This window comes from Acanthaster planci, linkage group LG03 (assembly GCF_054643075.1).
Source record: "Acanthaster planci isolate LZ-2023a linkage group LG03, COTS_SCS, whole genome shotgun sequence".
Taxonomy (NCBI): domain Eukaryota; kingdom Metazoa; phylum Echinodermata; class Asteroidea; order Valvatida; family Acanthasteridae; genus Acanthaster; species Acanthaster planci.
In genome coordinates, this window is record NC_141779.1 from 11,933,355 (window position 1) to 11,951,648 (window position 18,294).

An 18,294-nucleotide genomic window follows, 5' to 3' on the forward strand; every position below is an offset into this window, starting at 1 on the left:
TAGGCTCATTCCATTCAAAGGGGAAGCATTTTTAGTAACTTTTTTCCCCGAATTCATATACTCCCAGCTTTAATGGCATGTGAACTTCTGACATTTGGCTGGTATGGTAAGTTCACAGTACAAGTTGCTATGGTGACTTGGTGATTGAGTGTGGTAGCAGTGAATCGGAAGGGAACGAATTTGTTCTGTATCACTTGCCAGTACCGCAGTGACAATTTAGAGATTGAATTTTTTACAGCTGATTTTCTTGGATTTGTGAGTAAATTGAGCTGTGGTCACAGGGAAATGAAACAGGATGTGTCTGGTTCAACATACATGTAGGATAAAAATCTAAATGCTACACAAGGTGGTGTCAGGATATTCCCTAAATGAACATCTTCTGAAATTTTACTTCACATCTGTTTTTTCACCAATATCCGATGTTGCAAAATTTGGCGAACAATTATCGAAAGACTAGCTTGTAAAAATCTTTAATCCATGGATTTCAAGATTGGCATTTTCTACAGCGAGCGAAGAGGATCCTCTCTGCTTAGTTGTTTCAATTCAGATCTATTCACTTTGCACAGCAACAAATGAGGGCACTGTTTGCTCAATCTCATTGAGAACAAGTATGGGCACTGACTGTGGTACCTTAGTTTTACCAGGTGCAGTCCATGTGAATTGTATGTACGTGCACATGTACATTGTACTGGTACCATATACACGTACATGTTTACTTATTGTACATTGTACATGTGCAGTATGTACAACTCCCAGAGTGCGCACAAATCATAGCATTCATACTTTGCACATTCATGTACATTGTGTTCCCTGTTCAAGCCTGAGGATCTAAACCATTGTAACGTCACCGATGGCTGAAGGTGTCCACATTAGACCGTATTGTTGTACCTGTATGTGTAAATGTACCTGCACTGCACCCAAAGAATATATGCATACCTTTTTAAGTGGCAGTGTCTTCAAAAAGAATTTCGTTTGCCGTTTGGCATACATCTCCCTGAATCCTCAAAACAGTATCCTCCATTAGGCAGGCAGTTTTTTCTCTTCTATGAAGTACTTTAAAAGCTGTTCCAACAGTGGATGGGTTAATTCTTCCTCAATCCTGAAAAATCCTCTAAAGCCATCTGGTGGATCTTGAAGGGTCTAGGAGTGTCAGGGTGATGAAAGAGGTTTTTGGCACATGGTAGTGGTACATTGACATGTATCTTGCACTTTGGGGGTTTGTTTGCACTTATCAGCCATACATGTACATGTACATGTTGTACATGGCGGCTGGTAACGTTCAGGATATTGATCAGTCAGAGATTAATCCCAGAAGGTCTTGACCTCAGGCACGTCCCTAGTGAGCGGAGGTGACAGCAAGTTCATGGGTGCAGTCCTGCTTTCTTCTTTTCAAATTGACCATGCATAACCACACAGTTGTGGAACCACAAATTGCATCGACCCCGCAGTAAAAGTTTTTTCTCCCAAGTTGCCTTCTGCACAAAGGCTAAGTTTGTTTTTCACACAAGACTACACCAAGTATGGCAGGAACACATGCCTTTTGGAAGTCAGCCCATAACCATAGTTTGAATCCAGGCAGCACACTAGTGTGTATACTGCACTGTGTACATGTACATCAAGCAGGTCTTTGATCTGTACGTGTACATGTGCTAGTCCCCTCATGTGACTTACACATCTGGGAAAGTAACATTTTTACAATTGTTATCGATTATTTATTAATACACACTGTAGGTTATAAATCCTGATTGTTGAGTTGACAAGTGGACATTTGTCAAGAGAAAATTAAATGTCTGTACCTTATCCTAAGAAAAGTTCTAGTTCACAATGTAACCCATTTTCCCTAGAACAAAGTGACCAGTTATCCTTCCTAGGTAATGTACAGGTACCCATTTGTACCCATTGGTTATACTGTACATATAACACACATACTACGTGTAGTACATGTACATGTACATGTACGTACTGCCACCACACATGTAATTTTGCGATGGTATTTCTCTGGGACCATGATACCTGCCAAAGGTTGTCTAAAGCACATGGATTGTTCTGCTGTCTGTTCTTTTGGTCAGCTTTGCAATGACATGTAAAATCTGAAAAACTAGAATAACTGTCTTTTTCACATTTGTCCTTCAAGCACGTTGAAGGGCAGTTGGTCATAATGGTAAATTAAATGTTCAGTTGTTGCGTGCTTTTTAGTGTGCTGGTCCCAAAATACAGTGGTACATGTACATATGTATGAAGCATCTGCATATTGGTGCCGGTATACTCATGTACTCAGTGTACATGCTTGTACCACTAGCACTTGCAAATTCTTAGGTACATGTTCACACCTTGACCATGTTTATTGGTCAAGTTTAACACATTGTACTGTACTATCATAGGAGATTCCCCCAGCAACAGTTTTGCAATACTATGTTCTGTCCAAAGATAATCAACTCATCAAAAATTTCAAAATGACAATCTATGCCTAATATTTTGTCAGCGCCTTTGCATGGTATAGGTTTCTGGCTTCAACAAATATCCGATCAAATTCTAAACAATGACACTGCCTGTAGGGTATGATTGTGCTATTGTTATTTTCTTTCTTGCTGAAATTCCTCTGTGGCGTTCAACCCTACATCCTGTTTCTCCAGTGGTACATTTCATGCTCTGAAGAGTCTTCAATCTTTTTGGTTTCTTATAAAGTGTGGGGGGGTGCCTGTAACAAGTTTGACAAAATGTTGACAAATTAGAATCACTGATTCATATCGAGGAAATACATTTAGTCAAAACAAAACAGGGAAAATTGACACTTGCATTTCACAACCAAACTGGGACTGAGATGGATTAGTATGCAGTTTAGGACCATTTCTGCTTTGCTGAAAACGACAAGCAGAGTTTTTCAAACGGAACGGCTTAATTCTGTGGAGAAAAGTCTGGCCTTTATCTCAGTAATTTTCTTTATGGGTGCGTCACTTAGAGGAACAGGAGTACCTGAAACAAGTGTACATGTAAGTACTGTATCTCCTTGCAGAATTGTCAGCTGCACATGTACATGTACCTTTACCAGTCATATTTGTGTGCCCATCATTGATGGGTTTTCAGCTAGTAAAAAAGCAGTTTGGAAAACTGTCTGTTGAGCTTGGAGTTTGTATTTTGTCGCCAAGTTCATTCTTGTTAAGTGTACGTTGAGTTCATTTGGAAAAGACAGTTGAAGTGCCTGTCATCCAACTACATTGTACTGGTATGCTGGCAGTTTTAAATTATGATAATATAACGACATTGCTGCTCAAGAACAATGAGGAATAAATTGAACAAGGCTATCAGTGGAGAGATGTAGCTGGGGAAGGTGCATTTGCTGCCGGTGTTTCAACCAAGTACATGTACTCTACCATGTCTACTGAATTTAAACATGGTTACGGAGGTACTGAACTGATAAAAGTAACCCCAAAACTCAGGAAGATTGTGTTAAAAATCCATTCAAATTGCCAGTTCTTTCAAGTGGTCATCAACAACCTTTGGAACATGCGCATGAAGAGTGGAATCTGTTTCATCATTGCCTTGCATTATGCCAGCATTGGGCATTGTGTTTACGTTTTCCCACAAGACCTTTTGAAACATTTTTTTATCGTCTGAATTACTTGATAACTTGCAAAGTTGACTACGGGTATGTATTTGCATAATTTCGAACAGGTTCCCAACATCAACAGTTGGGTACTCTTGTGTCAGGTTCCAATGCAAAACCCAAAACAGGCAGTGCTTGTCTTTTGGCAATACTTGTACCTTATACATTTAAGATCTGAATTAACTGAGACACAGTACACAGTTTATATCTTGTTGACTGCAAGGTCAACATTTTAACTACTCCCTACATTGTATTGTGTGTAGTCAGGCTGGCTGGCATAATCATTCTTCTATGCTGTCTACCCTCACAATCCCTTGGTACACCAAATAATTTGGTTTCCTCTCTCTCTCTGTGGTTACTTCTTAAGAGGGTTTTCTTTGAAAGAAGAATTTTAAAAAAATGTACATGCTGGGGTTTTCTTGCTACACTCACGACTGACTTCAGCTAGGTCTCCAAGTCTTCTCTTTGATTCATGGTGTTTATGCTTAGGTTGTAGTTTGGTGAATTACTTCACTTGTAAGCGTCTTTGCTCGGCTGAGAACTACATGTAAAAGGTACACGTACATTGTAAATCAAGGAATAAAATACACTCATCTCCCGCCTGTGATCCTGCCTCTTCCAATAATTGATTACAGTTTTGTCCATTAGTCGTGTAACTAATCTGGTACACATTATTTATACAGGATGGGTTTTTTCATTTTTAGCCACAGGATTCATAATATTCAGTATCTTATGGACATACACGGTGGCATGCACTGCTCTAACAGACATGTTACATTTAATGCTCTGAAGAGGCATGCTCCTACAGTGGTACAGATGGGGATTGCTTGCTATTTATAAACAGACCCCGTCACTTTCGATGAATCAGCTGAAAGTCAGAATATCCGTTCCTGCATTTCATTTGACTTCTCCGCTTGGATGAATGTACTAAGTCACACATTTCTGCCGTAAATCCTGTATGCTGTGAAGCTACTCAAGGAAGACATTTTGTCAAACACTGCTGCCAAAGATCACAGAATTTAAATCTGCCATACATGTAGCTGTTTTATATGATTATTTGATCTGGCGTACACCCAGAAATACAAGTTTCGTAGGGGTACCCTTTTGCCAGAGATACTCTTTTGGTTGTGTAGAGGGTATGCAGTTTGGACATTATTGAAGCCTTCCTCAGAGCTCAGTGTTACCCTGAAAGAGAATGTGGAAGTGCATTTTTGGTAGGGTCAAGAATTATGTATGATTTATTTGCTGTAAACTTGAATTTTGTCCATGTTTATATTTTGTATCCAACAGCTTCGGGAGCAAGAGGTTGAGAGGACGAAAAAATGGCTGAAAATGATGAAAGACTGGAAGCGATACTATCCCAGTGAAAAGGTGAGGTGAAAATAAGTGGTTGTGCTGGGAGTCAGATGCCAAGTACATACATGGGAATGATGTCATGTTGGGGTTGAGGAAGATGGGATTGAGATCAAATGGGAATTTGGGGATGAGGATGATAGAATGAGATTAAATGCCTGTTGATCTAAAACACAGTGATGCCATGCTTTGTTTACATGTGCATTGTCCTATAAAGGCCCAGTGGATTTTGCCCCTGTTCACTGCCATAGGAAAGCTCATATGGAACAAAGTGTGATGTCATTGTGTTGTGGGATATTTTTATAATGGAAATGGGACTGAGTTCAAATCCGAAGCTGGGAATGAGGATGATTGGAATCTCAGTTGATTTTATGGAATGGGATGATAGGATTTAGGTCAAAAAGTCTTGTTGGAAATGAGAATGATAGGAATAAGATCTCACATCACAAAGAAATTGATGCCAATAAGGTCAGATGTCAAGAATGGGAAGAGGATGGTTGGATTGAGGTCAAGTTTCAGAAATGCATGAGAATGATGGGATTGAGGTCAAATGTCAGGAATGCATTAGGATGATGGGATTGAGGTCACATGTCAGTAATTTCATAGAGTGCAGTCCATTAATTCAAGTCCCATTGAAAACAGTGTAAAGTCAACCACTTTCTGGGCTTAATAACTTGCATGTTTCTCAAACAAAAATTAAATTATTATTGCGTCCTTAGCCTTTCCATTTCTTTTCACTTTTTAATGGGTTAGCCAATTACAATTTTTACTCACACAAAGCAAACCCACTCCCCCCAAAGGTGAACTTTCACAAGCCTGCATGCAGCCATTTTGCACATTGATTGCCTTTATTTCTTGCGCACTGAGGGCCATTGTTTCATCCATAACTTACTTAACTCTGCCCCAGATGGAAGCCCCCAAGCCCACAGAGTTGATTCTGGCCTGCATTTCCACAATCCTTCTGGGTTTTTTTCAAAGCCAAACAATCTCCTTTTTCAGTAGAATCTGTGGGGGCCTTTTTTTATTGATGAGCTCAGCAGAGATTATGACTTGAATTGCAGCCAAGATAAGGATAGGATGAACGTCAAATGTCAGGATTGCAAGAGGATGATATTGGTCAAATGTCGGAAATGCAAAGATCTATGGGATTGGATTGAGGTTGGAGCTCTTTGTAGTTCACTTGTACAATGCATGTACAGGAAGGCTCTTGCCGTAGTGTTTCTATCTGAACTGTGTCTGTCATTTCAGTTGACGAGGCGAGTCTACAAAGGGATCCCTGACAAACTGAGGGGCAGTGTCTGGGCTCTGCTACTAGACCTGAAGAAGGTCAAAGATGAACAGCCAAGCGTGTACGAGGTGAGAGGACATTTCTCTTATCCACGGAAATTTTTTATCCAGTCATTTGCCTTTGGCACTCCATTTCTCCAAAAGACCATTCTTTGGTTAGGCAGTGTTTTGCTGTATTTATGTCTTGTAGAGATCAACAGGTAACTCAGGTTGGTTCAGTTACATGTACATGTACATATGTGCATGAATATGTCATTGGTTTCTTGCACATTTTTTAAGATTTTGTAGGATAAAGGAATGTTCCCTGATTAAATGGCCAGAAGAGTTCAGGGTTAAATTAAGCATGCAGCTGTCCCTTGTATCCAGTTGATATCCTGTTTGTATTTCCCCACTCTCATTCTCTTGTGATGTGCAAGATTAAAGTTGATCCCAAACAGAAATTTTAGAGAAACTATGGTCATCAGTACCGCTGGGCGATTAGTGAATTTTGCTAATCGATTAATCACACACGAACTAATCGCGATTAATCGATTAATCACAAGTAGTGGCAAAAATTCTGAGACGTAGTGTCAACACGTGAATATGGTGCTTTCATCAGTTTCATTGCAGAAATTCTGCACAAGTATAATGCACACTATGCAGCAGCAAGTGCCAGGGCAAGTTTATGTTTCTGCTTTTATGTTATTTCATTAATTCTGAAATCTGGAAAGCCAGTGGCAGTATTTTCTGTATCTGCTATAAAATTATCATGATTACTGGAACGGTTGCGGCTTGAGCTCCAGTTGGATCTGAGTACATACGACGACTACATGTGACCAAGGGCCATTTTTCAACTTCGTCTCTGTCTAAGGCTTCGTCTATAAAACCAATCCCTAATTGTAGGCCTGAAGCATTTTAATTAATTTGAAGTACTGTAATGTTTGGCTCTTTTGCATCTAACTTGATATTTTGTGGAACTGTCAGACTTACTATCATGTTAACAACTTCTTCATGAATATAAAGTATGACGGTTCAGGCATTACTCATCGGACCCACCAAGCTAGTTATTCTACAAACCCTTAACTAAGTGTGGAAACAAAAATTTGAAACAGGAACTTCCAAAGTTTTGTGGATGGGGCAGCAAGGCTGTTCTACATTTACTTGTTCCAGTCACAAAGTTCAAAACTCCAAGACACAAAATAACTAGCATCCAAAAATGGATCTGTGCGTAATTTGAAACATCTAAATTGTTCGGAATGAATTTATGAACCCATGAACTACGAGTAATTTACCTCCTTTCAACATGACACAGAAGCCTTGGATACTTGCAGTTGGCAACTCTTGCTACATTTTTGGACTAAGGTTAATAGTAGGAAAGGCTAAAGTTCGTTGAACTGAACTGCCGCCGGCCCAGTCGACCACAAGTCTGTCAGTGGAGACTGCCGAAATAAAGCAGATGTGCCCTGGATCATGATCATATACAGTGTGGTAGTGTGTGTAACTTAATCGGTACTCCATTACAATCACTTCTCATTTTTCTACAGTTACTACATGTAATTGTGCTGCCGCGATTAATCGATTAGTTGCAAATCCACGAGTAGTGAAATGAGCAGAAGGCACTATTATGATTAATCGAGATAATCGCCCAGCGGTAGTCATCAGCAATAGCTGCTTTGTCTTCTCCCTCTTCTGGACCAGTCTTTGTAATCTTATTTAACAGAGAATGCGAATACGAGCACGCAAACTTTCACCGGACATACGGCAGATTGACCTCGACGTCAACAGAACATTCAGGAATCATATAATGTTCCGAGACCGTTATGGAATTAAACAGCAGGCGTTATTCCATATACTTGCTGCCTACTCCATGTACAACACGGTGAGACAATTCTTTGTGCATCTGTCTGCTAAAGTCTTGTAGTTCAGTTCTCCAATTCTGTATATTTGGTTTGTTCCTGACTCCTTTTTGTTTCTATACAACTTGTATGCATGACCTGCTCTATCAAAGGGGGGGATATTATACATGTTACATGATAAACAAAATGCTTAGTTGGTACATTAAAGAAAATGCAAGTTTGTATCCAAATGGATTACAAGTTGTTATTGTTTCCATTTGTGTTTGCTGTACTGGTCAAAGATCAAATATGTATCCATTATTTTGTAGTGGAAATCCACAGAAAAAGTGTTATCAGGGATGTGAGAGTTCAGCTTTTTAGCTGATTTCAGCTTTTTTTGTTTAGATGTTGACCTGGAATTTTAGCTTTTTTTGTATATCTAGTCTGCACCAAAGCACTGGCACTTTTAATATTTCAGTTTTTTGCTAGCTGTTTTCAGCTTTGAGTTGAACTGGCTGCTCACACCCCTGTGTTATGTAATAATTTAAAATGAAAAAAGGTGGGATGAACTGACTTCTCAATCCTAGCAGATCATGGATCAAAACATCAAGCCCTCCAACTTTCTGACTCGTATTTTGGGTCTCTGCAGCCAGCAAGCAGTTTGTAGCAGTTCTTGCATTATTACATGGCACCGCAAATACCACAGAATTTTATTTCCCCCATTTATGACTTCAGTGTGTAGCCAATCTGTCAAAGCTCATTGGTCAAGTTCACTAAGTGATCGTATTAGTGCTGTGGAGGCTGTGGGCCGGAACCCGCTTGTGAAAGCTTGTAATGTTATAGTCACAAGCTTTTGGAGATAACCAGTCACCGCTACAAAGTGGTCTTTGGATTGCCGTTTGGATGGGCTACTTCTACCCTTCTTATCAACTACATGTACATGTCAGGAATCACGCTGCCCATTTTACCAGTACCCTCAGTGATCCTGTTATGACTTTGTCCTGATGTTTTCCAAATGCAGGACCAAAGTTTTCAATTGAAGTGCTGTTGGTGAAAGATTGTCTCCACCTCACAGTCTTCATTCGATTCCAATTGCAGCAGAGTTTTCAGGCAACAAGCAATCTATTTAAAACAAGAGCGGTTCAAAAGGTCCAACCAAAGGACCAGTGCACCAACTGACAGTTCTGAAGATAGCTTTCTTGAACTAGTTTGTTGAGGAGGTCCAAATCTATCACACTCACCCAGGGAACCAACAACATCAATACCACTGATGCCAACTTGATCATGTCACTCAGTGACACTGTGATTCCCTTTAGGTGGTTTTCGTACAAACCTCAACTATGCCAGTCTGTTTGTTTTTCTCACTGTCTTTTCCCTCATTGGCTTTTTTTGGGGGGGTTCCATTGTCTGTTTCAGGAGGTTGGCTACTGTCAAGGCATGAGTCAGATTGCTGCTCTGCTCTTGATGTATCTGAACGAGGAAGATGCATTCTGGGCCTTACATGCCCTGCTGACGGACACGAAGCATGCTATGCATGGTAAGTCGCATTCAGCGTGCTCATTTCTCCGGATCCATTCAGAAAGCTAAGACTGTCTTCCTCAAAGCAAACTGATGGAAAAGGCTTTGACCAACTGCGCTGATGAACAAAAATTCCGAATGAATCACGGAAATCCTCTGTATATCGGTAACAGCACACTGTTCATTTTTCAGACTTCAATACAGTGCCTCATATACATTATAGTTTTAAAAAAGTTATTGTCTTTCTGCAGGCTTCTTTATACCTGGTTTCCCGAAGTTGATAAGGTACCAGGACCACCATGAACGCATCTTGAAAAAGTTCCTCCCTAAAGTCAAGAAGAACTTTGTAAGTAATCAAGTATGAATCGGCCTTATCTCTATAAGTTATAATGTTGTTTCTAATTTGAATTGTTGGCATCAGTCATTGCTAAAATATATGCCCTTACACACGTGGCAAATTCGGTTTGGGGGAGTGGTTTGGGGGATTGAAATTATTTTTATAGGCAACCATTATTCAAGCAAATGTGGACAGATTTTTACAGAAATACTTGCGTAGACATAAGCGGTTGCCACCCCCATGTCATGTATTGAATATTTCTGGTCTCAGAATCTCAGCTGATTGTGCTTGGTTACATTAGGGAGAAATGCAAAAAAAAAGTGGAGATTCTTAGATTGGGAGGCAGGATGTAAATCCCAGAGGGAAGGTGGAAACTGAGATGAAACTGAAAGTGATTGGTTAAGATTGGACGTGAACATAAATGCTGACTTTGTGAAACTCTGGGAAAATTTCTACACTGAGGATTTTATAAATAAAAACAAAAGTACAAATAGTACAGATCAATTTACAATTTACATATAATGCAACAAATCAAAAGAAAAGTCAACAAAACTCTTCACAAAAATAAAATAAGAGGACTATAAATGAAAATAAAACCGATTACAAGACAAATGTAATGAAAGGAGTATGTCACTTTATTTGAAAATCTATAAATAGTCAAAATACTGCCATGGTAAATTGAACATTGCAAAGAGAGCATCAATCCCCAGAATGTCCAAAACTGGTTCTCATTTTGCATGAAGTTGTAACAATTTAATGCTACTATTACAATTTCTGTGCCTAATTAAGTAAGTTGGATCCGTGTCAGTTTTAAAGAGAGTACAGTTTACCGTTGATAAAATTAACACTTTTGTGGATAGAGTGACATTACAAGAGTGGTTTTAATGAAAGAAAGCCCCATGCGGGACAGGCCAAATAGTTCCCATACAAAGCCTTCACCCAAACTCTTAATGGTCTTCTTCTCTTTGCTGGTCTGAATCCCTGCCCCCCTCCCTACAACCTTTCTTGTCAGGACAAGCTGGAGATCCACACCAGCCTGTACTCTATGAAGTGGTTCTTCCAGTGCTTCCTGGACCGGGTGCCGTTCTCACTAACGTTACGCCTCTGGATATCTACATGCTGGAAGGTGACAAGATCCTGGTGGCCATGTCTTTCAATCTCATGAAGATGCACCGACGTAAGGCACCAGCCGAATTGTTAGGCATCCTGGCAGAAAGGGACAGAAATGGGCATGAATTGACAAGAAGATTTACGGGTATCAGGGAGAAATAAATTGTAAAAATATCATTGATTGCACTGTTATCATGAAGATTCCAGTGACAAGTTACGGGCTGTTTGAAGTTTCCATTCACTGACGTGAAAAAAGTAAAATACTGAGAAAAATGGTATTAAAGCTTTCAGTTTTTGTACTTATGATGATGAAAGATGCCTGTGTTTTTTCTCCTTGACACTTTTATTCTTTTTTGTCCTATGCCCTCAAAATATTTGAGGTAGACATTTCAAAGATGATAAAACAAGTTGATCTGAAAAAAATTTTCCATTTGGTTTTTGGTCATTTTTCTCCACTGCAGTCTCTGCCTAGGTCTGTCTTATTTTGCCAGAATCACTAATCCTTAAAACTTGAGCAGTTTAGCTCTTTAATTTGATACAGCGCTGGTCACTTTTATACATGATAGTGTACCCATCTCACCTAACAAACTGTCTCATGAGGGCACTTATAGCAGTTCCCACAGTTAGCAGGTGCTGATACATACATGTATTTATATGGACATTTTCTAACTAGTGCCTGTTGAGTGGTATGCTCTTCATAATCTCATAGTTGAAACTTGAACTTTTTTGGTTTGTTTAATTACCACCACATGCCAGAAGACACATAAACACAATCTGGCTGTCTAGAACACAGGCATGGCCTGTTGATTAAAAAGTCAGGCATGCTTCAAATTACCTCTGACTAATGCTAAAAATCCCTCATTGTCCGTTTGTTTTATGCACACAAAAAAGTCGAAGAAGTTTGATTAGGTGACCTGTTTCTGAACTTATAAGCTGAACTTGCCTGCTGTGTATGGCCCGTTGTGGTAACAAACATTGCTATGTGTGTTGAAAAAGTTGAGGTTTTGTCAAGAAATATTGTACAAATACTGCTCAAATGATGCTTTCAAATTGATATTTGTGGTGTTTGAGTGTGTCTCAAAACTTTCTGCTAAACTGTCTTTTTCAAAAGTTAAAATTTTCAGCCAAAAATAATACGCACTGTAAGTGGTTAATGGAAAGGTGACACTTGTTTCCTTTAGTAGCAGTGGTGTCAGTGACGTGTAAGACAGCTGATAATGAGTGTCTCAAACATGAAGCATAGAGATGCTGGCACTTGAGATGTTCGTGTACTGTAGCCAAATCATAACTGATCTTATTTCCTTGTTTTGTGACTGTACATGGCAGACCAGGGGAGGAAGGATTGTGAATTACAAATGGCTTGTGCAAAAACGTTGCTTATCTTTCTGCATGTAACTGTCATATTGGGTATGACAGCACATAACTACACACTAAGTGACGGAAATAAACTTGAGAGTTACTATTCAAATTTATGTTGGGTTCAGAGGCCGTTTCCCTGTCGGAATAACAAAGACTTCCCACTTGTGTTGGAATTCTTAGCGCTTGTCAAGAATGAAATCAAAGTTGCTTTGTGAAGTTAATGAGTGGAGTCTCACCGACTGTCTTTGTTACACAGGGATGATGCTGAAGAAAGACATGGAGACGATTGTCAGGTACCTCCAGGAGCGACTCGTTGATGACTTTGGCTTCAAAGATGATGAAGTCATCGAGTCACTACAAGAAAGCATAGCAGGTAGTACAATGGAACATGTAAGATGCAACCAAAATAATTCCAGCTCGGTATACCTGTTCCTGTTTGCTGTGTTTTGCAAAGAGATGCAACTATTTTTATTTTAAATTAGGCAGGAAAGACCAACATAGCATTGGAATTCAGATGCATCTGAGGTTGCTAGAATCAAGATTGGTCCTCAGGCAAATCTTGCATGGTGGAATTCATCAGAAACATTCCAAGTTTATGCCCAAGTGTTGGCATGTTGCCAGTATGTCCAGGGAACTGATACATTTGATCACATCGGACAACTGGTTACACCCTTCTTAATTCATGTGACAAATGTAATTTATCAAAAGATAAAGCTAAATTTGTTAAGGTTGGCTTTGCAAGATCCGTTTGCCTGTATTTTAATTGATTGGTAAAGCTCACTGTACTGGCTCCACACCAGAATGCATTTTGCATGCTTTCTTGAACTTACGGCGGTTTCTTGAACTATTTGGCAAACAGGTAATGAAAATATGTTGCAAGTCTCCCCAATTCCTTCTGCATTAAATGCCTTCAAAGAATCATACACAATCAACAGGAGGTCTCATATGTTTTTTGCCTACAGTGAATTTAATGCTTGTTTTCATCAGGTTGCTGTTAACTGAGTGAGTCCCAGAGATGCCAACTTGTACGATCTAGGCGTAATTTTATGATTTGTTTAGTCCGTTTACAACTGTACAATCCAGACTGAGATTTTTACGATTTCCAACTCAAAGGTACAAAACGGTACAATTGTGTATAAACTCTACGTAAGCTAGCATGCAGCCGGCCTTCTAATGCGTGCATCAGAAATGTGTCGCTGGCATCCCGTAGTTTGTGCATACAAGCTGCGTGAGGAGTGGTAGAAACCAGGGTGATTGAATCATCTGTTCGCCCCAATTTACGCTATGATGAACAGGGGAATAGGCACGATTGCACTTAAATTGCAACCAAATTGTGTACATGCATGCATTGTATATGTACCGACGTACACACGTGTGTTGAACATCGTGATTGGGCTAAAGTTGACCGGAGTGGAGGACTGTCAAGGATTTGATTTTTGGATATTTGGTGAGCAACTGGACTTGTTTTGCACTGTGACAACAAGTTCAGGGACAACTACACCACAAAAATGGGCCTTCGTTGCAAAGTCTTGTCGTGGAGAAGGTTATGTGATTTGCAACACATGTAATTGTGACATGATAAATATTGCTCACGCTGGGTCTTATGACACATTAGTTAGGCCAAGAAAATATAGCTCTGCTTCTGATGAAAAAGGGTCGGTAGGTAAGGATTTTTGGACAATTTTTAGTGCTGATTGAATGGGACGAAAGTTGCCAAAAATTGCCACAAAAAGTGATTGAAATAAAAAAAAATCAACAGTTAATTACAATTCACACTTGCACAATGTTAGTCAGGTAAATACAAGTGTTTTGACATGAAAAGAAGCTGTTGATGGGTGTTTGTTTTGAAAAAAAAGCAACACCTTTTTTTACTTTTTAAAAAATGTTTTCTAATTTGCCAATGAAAATTTTTAGGGTCGCGCCGAAAAATTAGGGGTTGGTCGGGAAAAGTTGGCATCTCTGGAGACCTCAAAATAATGGGAGTCTTCCAGTTCCTCATACATGTAACAAAAAAGGTCTCTCTGCAAAATGGCATTACATGTCATGGAAATGCATTGTCATATTTTAGTCCTGGAAAGTCTTGGATAACTCATCGAATGCGGTTTCAGATTTCCATGGGAACACTGTACATTTTTAAACATGTGACAGTGTTCCCACAGTGAAAAGAAACCAAGTCAAGGAAACTGTCCGTGAATATCCAGCTCAAATGGTATCCACAATGCAAAAGAAAAGACTGTTTCAATCAAGATCCGGTACATCTTTAAAGTATGGTAATCCATCACTCTTCTAGATCTGAGACGGGCCAAGATGATTATGCCGCCTGCTCCCAAGACGTCAGAGCTGCCCCAGGTACCCTTTGGCCTAGCCAGAACCCCCAGCATCAGCCAGGCCACAGGGCTGCGCTCCCCAATGCCCCAGATGAGCAACGGCCGCGGCAAACAGGTAAAGAGGAGGGTCCGGAAACGCTAGGCGCACAGCACCCTTGTCTGACATTAATTTGTTTTTTAGAAAAGGGACAGAAGAAGTGACGCGGTCGCGCATGCTGTGTGGTTTGGTTTGTTTTTTGCATTTGGCATGATTAAATTGTTTTCTTGAATGGAATTGTGAAATGCGGTGATGTTCTTGTGCATTTCCTGGAACCGTCATTTGAGACAGTGAGCTCATTGCTTGCAGACAGTGCCAAAAAATACGTAGTTTATGGAAAATTTGTCTTAAGATCTGTCAAATCCTTCTTTTGTACAACCGTTTGCCTCTTAAAAGTTTCATTCATCATAGTGTTCACAGCAATAAAAGATATTACATTCTCATGTCAAGTTTTCAAATACTTCAGATTGTTCTAGCTAAATCTTTAAAGCTCATCTTTAGATTTGTGTGATACGTGCATACAATGTGTACAGCATAACTGAGAAAAGCCATGAATTCAGGTTCTGTTGCGAGGCTAATCAGCTGCTTGCTGATTAAGCGAAAGCACTCATTGTTGAGCCTGCATCCTCACACTGTCATTGGTACGAGCACGTACATGCACTGATGGTATTCTTGTCCAAGTCTTGGTTTTTCAGCCACCTTAACCGGTTATTTTCACCAGAATTAGGCAGCATTACACCAGACGCCAAGAAAAGGCCAACACTGTTTAGACTTCCAATTTGCCCATCTTGTTTTCTTTTCTTGTGTTGTTTGGGCAAAGTTAGCCGTAGAGAATGTTTTCATCTTTGTTAGTTTGTTGCCCCTGTAAAGGGTCATTCATATATAGATGAAGTTGCTCGCGTTAGTTCTGCAAGCCAAGGGTATCCCAGAAATTCAATTAACTGCCCATCTTCCCACGTTTCATTTGTGAGTGACCACATGTACATGAGTGTGAAATCACCAACATTCCTTGCAAAAAAGCAGACAGATTACATGCAACCGTCTTCTTTTCACCAAACTCTTAATTTTCTGGTATCAGGTGGTTTGTCCTCCTGCAGAAACCACTTTATGTTGATCCTACGGCAGGTCAAACTCACTGCACGAATCACAATGGGTGCCCATGGTCATGGGATATCCTAGGAAACAAGTTGTCCTGGATAGTCACCGAAAAATCCTCCAAAATTGGGAGGGGGGGGGGAAATGGGATGTTCTTGATTTCTGTTGTCATGAAACAAAGTCATGGAAAAGACATGGAAATCAAGATTATGCCAGGGCATGATCATTCATGATCATTCATGGGCAGAATAATGATAAAGTTATAGGCTACCGGTATCCTTGTCAGTTTATGGTAGTGGCTATGGCAATCTTGCCATTCATAATACCAAACAACAAATGGCATTCAATGTCATGGAAATTATCATACTACACTACTCAAAAAAGTTTTTTATTTTGTGTATACTTTTTTTTTTATGTGAGATATTTTACTTCTGAAAATGTACATTTGATGTTTTGAAACAATTTTTTTTTACATTTTATTCCAATGAGAATACCATCTAGACAAACAAAAAATGAAAGAACTGTACCCCTCTCATTGCTTGGAAAAAATTACAAGTTCAGAAAAAAGTGGTCCTTGACTTTTTTGAGTAGTATATTTTAGTCCTGGAAGACCCTAGAAAGGTCATCGAGCCCACTTTTCAGATCTCTGTGGGAACACGTTTACATTTTTCATCTTGGCCAGGATTAATTTCCAGCAAAATTAGTTTATGAACCAGATTTCTACACCGTTCCCTTGGAAAAAAAAAAGCAACAAAGGTCCTGGCGAGGATCCCATGTAATCCGTCTTTCCTGTCACTCTTGTTGTTTCAAGCCGTCTACGAGTAGTTCCTCCTCAATAGTTGGCATGGCAACGCATGATTCATGACATATACCTTAAATATCGCTTTCATGTAAGTTTTTGAATATTTTTCTCCCTCTGTCAAAACTATCATTTTGTCCATCGTAAAAAAAGTAGTTACTCTGTAATTTCTGATGATTTATTTTTCAAATCCATAAAACTTGTGACCAGAATGTGTAGTAATTACTAATGGCAATCATCTACTAATGGTGCATGATGTACATGTATGTATTGCATTCATTTGCGCATGGTGCGTCAGTATAAAGGAAAGTTCCTTTTTAAGTTCTTTTGATTTGCTACCTCCAACATCAGGTGCCTATTATGATTGAGTTTGACAATGTCAAAACCCTGCGCATTCAAAACGGAGGCAGACTGCATTCTTACCAAAGGCATTATCACGAATTCAGAAGTGTAGCAGTTGTGTTCGGGCAGAAGTTAGTTTAGCGCATGCACTTTCAAGATGAACCCGCCAATCGTCATCCCTCCCAGATCCTTTGAAATCCACCAGGAATTTTTGGAGGGTGCTGCAGGACTGAATCCAGTCAGTGTGTGTGCTCACATGGGGCTTGATGCCCCTTGAAAGTTTGATTAACAAGGGAAAGTTGGAGAACTGAGGATGAGAATACACATTGGTGGATTTTGTAAGATTCGGGAAGTCGGTAGGTGGAGGTTATACATGTTTTTTACTGTTAAAATGCTGCTTTTGTAAGTATGAAATCATGTATTTATCCATTTGAGGTCTAGAATGAATGAAGTTTGGTAAATTGGGGACAGATCAAGCTTGATTTATTTCCCATTTTATGTTTGAGGGTATAACATCCAGTTGCTGTGAAAAAAAAAACAGAATTGGGTCCCGACATGCATGGATTGCAGCAGGTACATGTACATGTAGCTACTCATGGGATTGCCGAGGTTTCTGAATTGTGCACAATCTAACCATGCATGAGGGCACTCTGTCGTCACATCTTTTGGCCAAATGCACTTGCACATTACAAGTTGTTTGAACTCCCTGTCAAAATAGGTGTCAAGCAATAATGTAAATATAACAGAAGATTGTGCCAAGCAACTTTTTGAGGGGCAGTGTTGAGAATCAACTCACCACCTTTTTGGGGGGGTGCTTTTTTTTGTGTTTTTTGTTGTTTTTTTATTGTGGGCACTCTTTTCTCTCTATTCTGAGCAAACCAGGAATCGATATCTGCAAGGAATGTAATGTACATGTAAATAGACATATTTTATGCACAACATCACTTAAACCCACTTGTGGGGTGACATCACACTGTTTTCAGGACTAGGAGTATTAGTCTATAAAAGTGACAGGGAAACTAGCAGTGATGAAAAAGTTCAGACAGAATGTGTCTGTTCCCTAAACTCTCTGATTTGGACGAATTTAAAACAAACAAAAAACCTCTGAGCAAACTCATTCTCTTTTAAGTTGTAAGGGAGGTGAATGAAGCAAAAACTTACACCTGTGTTCCTGTATGAAAGGGCAATTCCTGATACGCTGGAAGATAGTTAGGAAATCTCCTCAGGAACTTTATGGTGGCAAACTTTGAGCTAATCTAAGACTCTCATAAGTTAGTAATAAACAAAAATACTTTTATCCACAGCCCCAATG

The 18,294-nt window shown here is 39.6% G+C and overlaps 1 protein-coding gene across 1 annotated transcript in view; it reads left to right on the forward strand.

Annotated features, from left to right (window-relative positions):
- The window catches only part of LOC147799660 (USP6 N-terminal-like protein), a 45,008-nt gene extending 26,737 nt beyond the window's left edge, over positions 1–18,271 (forward strand). Inside the window, 10 exon segments of the mRNA XM_087134750.1 lie at positions 4,895–4,975; positions 6,206–6,313; positions 7,944–8,102; positions 9,475–9,595; positions 9,828–9,922; positions 10,926–11,019; positions 11,022–11,090; positions 12,639–12,755; positions 14,673–14,824; positions 16,653–18,271. Of these exon segments, the coding sequence (XP_086990876.1) occupies positions 4,895–4,975; positions 6,206–6,313; positions 7,944–8,102; positions 9,475–9,595; positions 9,828–9,922; positions 10,926–11,019; positions 11,022–11,090; positions 12,639–12,755; positions 14,673–14,824; positions 16,653–16,706 (1,050 nt within the window). The 3' untranslated portion in view covers positions 16,707–18,271.
- Positions 18,272–18,294: the final 23 nt, after the last annotated feature.